The following is a 6,792-nucleotide window of genomic DNA, read 5'->3' as shown; positions in this document are numbered from 1 at the left end:
GTAGTTTCGCAAGTAGAAGCGGCTGTCACGGACAAGCTCTTCCTCCTGGCGAAGGGAAAGGCTGTCAGCCAGGGCACCTGCGGGTGCTGATGCTGCAGGGCGAGCAGGTGCCTGTGACTGCATGTCCTACACACCCTGTGGTGCTGGGCAAAGAGTGCCCGGTTCAAGGTTGGGCGCTTTGTCAGAGGGCCCAAACCACACAGGCAAGAGCAAAGGACCAGCAGGCTGCAGGCAGGGCAGGCAGTGGTGTGCACAGAGTGTGGGGGCGAGTACTGACCCACCACCCTCTCAGCCAGCATGTGTTTTAGGGGTGCATCTAAAGGCAACCCCGACCCTGGCAGCCCAACACAGATCCTCCCAGCTCCAGCTTGGAGGCGTGGGAAGTCTGACTCTAGGGAAGCTGCAGGGACAGGGGTGAGCTGGTAGGAGGGGGAAGGTGCGTGTGGTGGTGCAGGGTGCAGGGAGCTTAGGGGTGCACTGTGGCAGCTGTGTTTGCTTTGGGGTGGAAATGTGTGTGTGATGGTGAATAGAAGGGGAAGGGTACCTTGCTGGGGCAGAGCTGGGAAGGAATGCAGGGGCCTGGCTACCACCAGAGATTGCAGGGCCCTCCAGTCCCTCCAAGGGCCCAAACCCCCATTTCTCCCCATGGCTGCTTGAGAGAGGCTGCCTGGTGCAGCAGAGGAGGGAGGCTGAGAGAGCTGGACTCCTTGCTGGTGTCTCTGCACTTGCTCACCCTGTCTCCCCCCATGCTGGTGGGGGCACTGCACAGAGGGCAACCTGCCCATGGGGCTGCATGTCCATGATCAAGGCTAAAAATGTGCTATGAAAATCTCTGGTTGCAGCCCACTGCTATTGTTCAGGGCACAGCCTTGCTTGCCTCGTGGTCCCTTAGGTGCTGGCCAGCAGTGCCTGCACTCCTTACCAGCAGGTGTGCATTGTTAGCCCCTTGTCTTGTCCTGCCGTTTTATCCTTGGAGAGGGTTGTGTGTGCAAATATTTTGCAAAGGACAGGCACGTGCAAGCACAGGCTGCACATCTGGCGTTTCACTGAGTCCCTGAACCACTCATTTGGTCTCTGTGGCACAACTCCCCTCTGCCCTGCTGGTGCTGTATGGTGGGTCCCTTCTCCCAGGGACCACTGCATGCCAGCACTTTGCCTCGTGTCGTGCCCACACACTGCCTGGGTGCTGAATCCCAAACGCCATCTCCAACAGGCACTGCCCTCCAGGACATGGAGAGCAGCCTGCTCGCTGAGGTCAGCCCGGCTGGCACAGGGGGCTCTCATGCAGAGAGTTTGTACCCTGACATCTTTATTTAACTCAGCAATCCACAGCCTAAGCAAGTATTTTTTGTTTCAGTGGGAAGAGCATCTGTGGCTCAAATTGCTGAGATGAGTTCTCACTTGTAGTGGAGTTTTATTTCCTTGCCCCAGGCTTGCTTGTGGCTGCCCTCGAAGAGGGGAGCTGGGGAGCCCTGTGTGCCCCAGGGCCCAGCAGCTATGCCCCCAGCCCGGGGACTCAGCAGTGCCCAGTCAGAGAGTGTGGGAGGAGATGGCAGACTGGCAGTCCTGGTCCTCCCAGCTGGAAAGTCCCTTTGGTCTGGGGCAGCCTCAGGGTGTGTGAGGGGCTCCTTGCCCCAGATATGGGTGGTCTGTGAGAGGGATTTGCCCTCAGGCTATAGCACCCAGGCTTTGCTTTGTCAGGCACAGGAGCTGCATGAAGCAGGGCTGCACCAGTCTCTGACCAAGCAGCACCCTGTGGTGCTCCTGGCTGCACCCAGTGCTGTGCCAGCAGCACCCAGAGGTGGCTCTGCAGTCTCCACCTCAGGGTGACTGCACTTTGGTCTGTCCTAAGCCAGCAGATGGTCCCTAGGTTGGACAGAGCCTCCTCCTCCCTGCCCTGTGCTGGCTTGGGTGGGTGTTGGTCTCCAGGAGTCAGTGCTTCAGGGGCTGTGAAAGGCAGCGAGCAAGGGAGCATGCTGGGGGCTGGGAAACATCTCCTGGCGGCCAAGGGCTGATGACGGTGGAGGGGTGGCAAGGATGACCAGGCCTGACCTCCTCCCTGGAGCTGTGGTCAACCCCCTGCATCTCTCCACAAGCTTGGGATCCTGCCCTGCCCCACACTTCTCCCTACGCTTCCAGCTGCAAAGTGCCCGTGTGCCCTGGACACTGCCCATGCTGGAGTGACTGCAGGCAGCTGCGAGCACCTTGAACCTGCCCACACCGAGGCAGCTGGGCAGGCAGAGCCCTCACCCTGTCAGGGGCGTGGGCAGCAGCCCAGGAGAAGCCATCAGTCTGTCTCAGCATCACCCACCCCTCAGCAAAGGGGTCTGCACTGATCCTGCTTTACAGAAGGGGAAACCGAGGCATGGAGTGGGGCTGTCTACAGGGAAATCTGCTCCATTCCCATCCCTCTTTCACAACTTTTGAGCCCAGGGAGCGGCAGCTCCATCCCATGGGCACATACTCAGTGCAAATCACTAGCCTGCTTCTTCCACGGGTCCTTGCTGGCCCCTGGGGCTGGCTCCTGGGGGCTTGTTCTGGGGAGGGGAGGGTGAGGCTGGCTGGGGAAGCACTGCGCTGGACTGCATGGGGGCTGCCGGAGGGTCGTGCTTTACCCGGGAGCTGGAGAGCTGCGAGAGCGTCGCGTAGGTGTGCTCGCTGCTGTGCTGGCTGCTCAGCTGCTGCAGGGACTCCAGGCTGGCCGTCCCGCTGCTCAGGCCCTTTTGGCATCCAGCAGTGTGCACCAAACAGAAACAGGACAGCGGGTGACCGATGGCTCCACTCCGGCCCCGGGGCAGTGGCTCTGGGCACCAGGATGGGGACGGCAGGGAGACAGAGGCTCAGCACGGGGGGGAAAAGCCCTCCCAGCAGTGCCCCAGCACTGGGATCTGTCTTCAGGGATTTGGTTGCACAGGGCAATGTGATCCTGTGTGGTGTGTGTGTGTGCACTCATGTTTTCCATGAAGATCTGGTGCCTCACAGTGTGTTTACATGAAGAAAATGAGTGTGGAGCAGCCACATGTCTACCACAAGCATCTTGAAGGCCTGATGCCTGCGGTGATGGGCTGATAGAGGGGAGAATTATTCCATGAGTGAGGGACCCTGCCTCTCCAGATCTATAGCCCAGACCTGCCCCTGGGTGCCACCAGTTCCCCTCAGTGCTTCACCACCCTGATGCATCAGTGAGCCCCCGTCACGGCTGCGCACAGCAAGGAGCCCAGGTTTGGGGCTGCAGGTAAGGGGAAATGCTGTTTTTCCCCTATCCTCACTGTTTATTTTTCTGCTTTTTTAGAGGAAGCAGAGCCTGAGGACGTCCCAGAGTAGAGAGCACCCTAAGCATGTTTGAGCTGGTGGGGCCTGGAGCACCCATGGGTGCTGTGCACTGTGCTGCTCAGGCAGGCAGGAGGACTGTGGTGCCCGTGGATTCTTGGTGTGCCAGCAGAGCTGGCCACAAGCCCTGGGCAATGGAATGCAGCTCAGCGCCAAGCCCTGCCCTGGGGGCTGCTGAGAAAGTGGTTCTGCAGCCCTGGGGTGTCCCCTCAGGGGCTGAGGATGGGCAGATGTCATGAGAGCAGTGGTGAGGGGGACTCACCATCCTCTGCCGTCGCTGGCGGCGGCGCAGGCGCATGAACTCCTTATGCTGGCGGGAGACGAAGTTGACAGCTGCATACTCCAACAAGGCGGCAAAGACGAAGAGCAGGCACACAGCCATCCAGATGTCAATGGCCTTCACGTAGGAGACCTGCCAAGGTGAGAGGTGGCTCAGGGACCCACTGCCCCCATCTCTTTTATCCCCCCCACTGCCAGCTTCATCCTGCTGCCAAGAAGCACAGGAGCTCTCTCAGCCTGAACACATGGGCACAGCAACGCTGTGTGCACATGTGGTGCCCCAGCTGGCAAGGCTACAGAGCCAAGCCATTCCCAGTGAAAGGCTGCCCCGCCCCTGGAGCACTGGGGGTGGCAGTGGGCGCCCAGCACGGAGCCAGCACTGACCTTGGGCAGGGAAGCACGGGAGCCGGCGCTCTGCGTGGTCATGGTGAGCACAGTGGTGATGCCCAAGCCCACTCGGGCTGGCGCCGCATCCATGTTGATCCAGAAGGAGACCCAGGAGAGGATGACGATGAGTAGGCTGGGGATGTACATCTGGATCAGGTAGTAACCCATCTGCCTCTCCAGGTGGAACTTCACCTCAATGCAGGTGAACTTTCCTGCAGGGAAAGATGGCCCTAATGGGCAAGAGGGACCCCTGGGCCATGGTGAGGGGCTCGCAGCAGGTCCCTGGGGTGCTCACCTGTGTTGTAGTACTTGGTGCAATAGCCCAGGTCCTTCTCATCCCTGAGGATGAACTGTGGGAGTGTCAAGCCCTCTGCCACCTGCACGGCCTCCTGCTCCTCTAGCCACTCGAAGATGAGATCGTTCATGGTGTAGCCAACTGGAGGGGATGTAGGGAGCCATGGGATGGGGAGGAGTACACACACTATTCAACCCCACCCTGAACAACTGCTCTTCCCTGCTCACCTCCCTCTGAAGAAGAGAGATGCCAGATTTTGGGATGGGATGCAATGGGATGGGATGGGATGTGATGGGATGCAATGTGATGGGATGGATTGCAGGGGGATGAAATACAGCTCGAACCCCGTAAGGTACTCACAGCTCTCCAGCTGCATGGTGCATGTCTGGATGTCCATGGGGAAGTTCTTGAGGTCCATGGGGCAGGACAGGATCAGCGTCAGCCTGGAGGAGGCAGAGGAAAGGAGGGGGTTGCTGTGGGCTGAGACCATTGGTGGGGAAAAGCTGCCACACAGTAGGCAAGAGGACAGCTTTGCCTCCCCACTCAGGCACTGCACCAGAGGAAAAGGTTCTACCTAATGCTGTAGAGCACATTGCCATTCTTGAAGATGCGCAGCAGCTTGTTGTCAGTGGTGACCTCATGGAAATTGGCCCCTTTCTCGTTGGCAAAGAACAAGTCTGGCTTCCAGATGGAGTCGAGCATGGAGGGGTCGAGGTCAAGGGAGTCGTCGGGGTACTCGCGGTAAGCCAGGCGGGGGTCGTTCCACTGCTGCCGCAGGAAGACGTTCACCCGGTAGTCCTGGGGCAGAGGGCACCGTGTCAGCTGGGAGCACCTCACGGTGCCCAGATAGGAGGAGGAGGAGGAGAAGCAAAAGGAGGAGGACGAAGAAGAGATGGAGGAGGAGGCGGAAGAGGGTCCCTCCATTGAGGCTTAGCCCTGCAGTTGCTGCCTGCCTGCCACTAATGACGCACGTGGGAAGGCACAAGGGCAGCTCAGGAGACTTTCCGTGCTGTTGGCAGCTAGGGGAAATTAAAAAGCCAAAGACATGGCAGCTGAGAGGAGGAGGAAGACGAGGAAGACCAGTAACTGCTGTCTGTAGCATTCTGCACATGGGTCTGTGGGCCTGTTGGTATGATGGCTGATGGTATTAAGGCTTTGCAGAAGCACAAATAAGGAATTTTTAGCCCTGGGGCTTCCTCAGAGGGGTTCCTCATGCACCCAAGGAGGCTGGGGATGGCAGGGGGCTACCTCGGGCTGCCTCGATACGACCCTTTGGGGGTCTTTCTCCCATCTCAGGCACAGGGAATGTGACTCACAACCAAGCTTGGGTTAACTGACCCCAGAAAAGTCATGGCCATGTGCTATGGCTTTGTATGTGCCCACTGTGATGCCAGAGCTGACTCCAGAGAAGAGCTCACAGGACCCCTATAAGCACAGCTATGGGCTTGGGCACTGGGACCCACACACTCCTGGGCACAGCCACCACCAGCCCCGAGGCACTGGGAGAGGAGCTCATCACATTGCCAAAAGCCTCACCATGGTGGTCTCGGTGACGGATCCAAAGCTATTGATGAAGATGTTGCACGTCACGTTGACAGGTGGACCTGGAAAACAGCGTGAAGCCTCCTCTTGTCGCAGGCCGTGGAGACACGTGCACTGTACAGGCACACGTGGGGACACTGCGGTGCTCCTGCATGTGCTGCGTGGATGAATGCACACAAGCACCCCCTGGCTGCTGGGGCCAGACCTGTGGTGCGTCAGGGTGAACCCCAGCACGCTCTGCAAGCACTGCAGCCACCCACACTGTGTGGCAAAGCAGCACACACAGGGCAGAAGCAGCCGGGACTCTGGGGAGGGTGTTGGGACAGAAGATTGTGGTCAGGGTCCTGCTCCACCCAAAGTTCATGCCCTGGGTTTGAGCAGCCACAAGCATGGATCGCTGCCAGGTTTGGGATCCTCACATCCTCCTCTTACCTTTGAAGTTGGGTCGAATTCGGGCGTCATACCCTGATGTTCGTCCCATGAGCTTATCCAGGAAATCAGAGGGTGACATGGGCTGGGGTGAGCTTCGGGAAGCAGCTTTAATCTCCTCCCGCCCTGCGACCAGCCTGCAGGGCAGAGGAGGCAGGTTAGCTGCCTGCCAGCACCAGGGGTCTGCAGGCACATTTTAGCATCCCATGGGGACTCCCACCTGCCAAGGCAAGTCGCTGTGCCTGCACCACATCTGCTCCAGTGACATGTCAGACCCTGAATCCCTTCCTTCTGCTGTGATCCTGGTGGATTCTCCCCTCACCTGTCACAGCTTGAGTGTCACATGCCCACATTTTGCTTGTCCCCTTTCCAGGAAATCTCCTGCCCACCATGTCCCTTGGCATGGTGTTGGGGGCCAGATGCCTCCCAGCTCCAAGGCTGTGATGGGGACAGGGCACAGCAGGCCATCTCTTGTGCTCTGTGTCGGGCTCTGTGTTCCCTTACAGGTTTAATCGCCAGCTCCAGCTTGA

The 6,792-nt window shown here is 59.0% G+C and overlaps 1 protein-coding gene across 1 annotated transcript in view; it reads right to left on the bottom strand.

The window, feature by feature from the left end:
• The window catches only part of LOC103803013 (glycine receptor subunit alpha-4), a 6,575-nt gene extending 231 nt beyond the window's left edge, over window positions 1–6,344 (bottom strand). Inside the window, exons 1-8 of the mRNA XM_009075547.1 lie at window positions 6,266–6,344; window positions 5,828–5,895; window positions 4,866–5,089; window positions 4,652–4,734; window positions 4,292–4,432; window positions 3,994–4,208; window positions 3,593–3,742; window positions 11–45 (exon numbers count right to left, since the gene is read on the bottom strand). Of these exons, the coding sequence (XP_009073795.1) occupies window positions 11–45; window positions 3,593–3,742; window positions 3,994–4,208; window positions 4,292–4,432; window positions 4,652–4,734; window positions 4,866–5,089; window positions 5,828–5,895; window positions 6,266–6,344 (995 nt within the window). The remainder of the gene's footprint in view (window positions 1–10; window positions 46–3,592; window positions 3,743–3,993; window positions 4,209–4,291; window positions 4,433–4,651; window positions 4,735–4,865; window positions 5,090–5,827; window positions 5,896–6,265) is intronic.
• Window positions 6,345–6,792: the final 448 nt, after the last annotated feature.

This window comes from Acanthisitta chloris, unplaced genomic scaffold, assembly GCF_000695815.1.
Source record: "Acanthisitta chloris isolate BGI_N310 unplaced genomic scaffold, ASM69581v1 scaffold44075, whole genome shotgun sequence".
Classification (NCBI taxonomy): domain Eukaryota; kingdom Metazoa; phylum Chordata; class Aves; order Passeriformes; family Acanthisittidae; genus Acanthisitta; species Acanthisitta chloris.
This window is presented reverse-complemented; position numbering and strand designations above follow the sequence as displayed.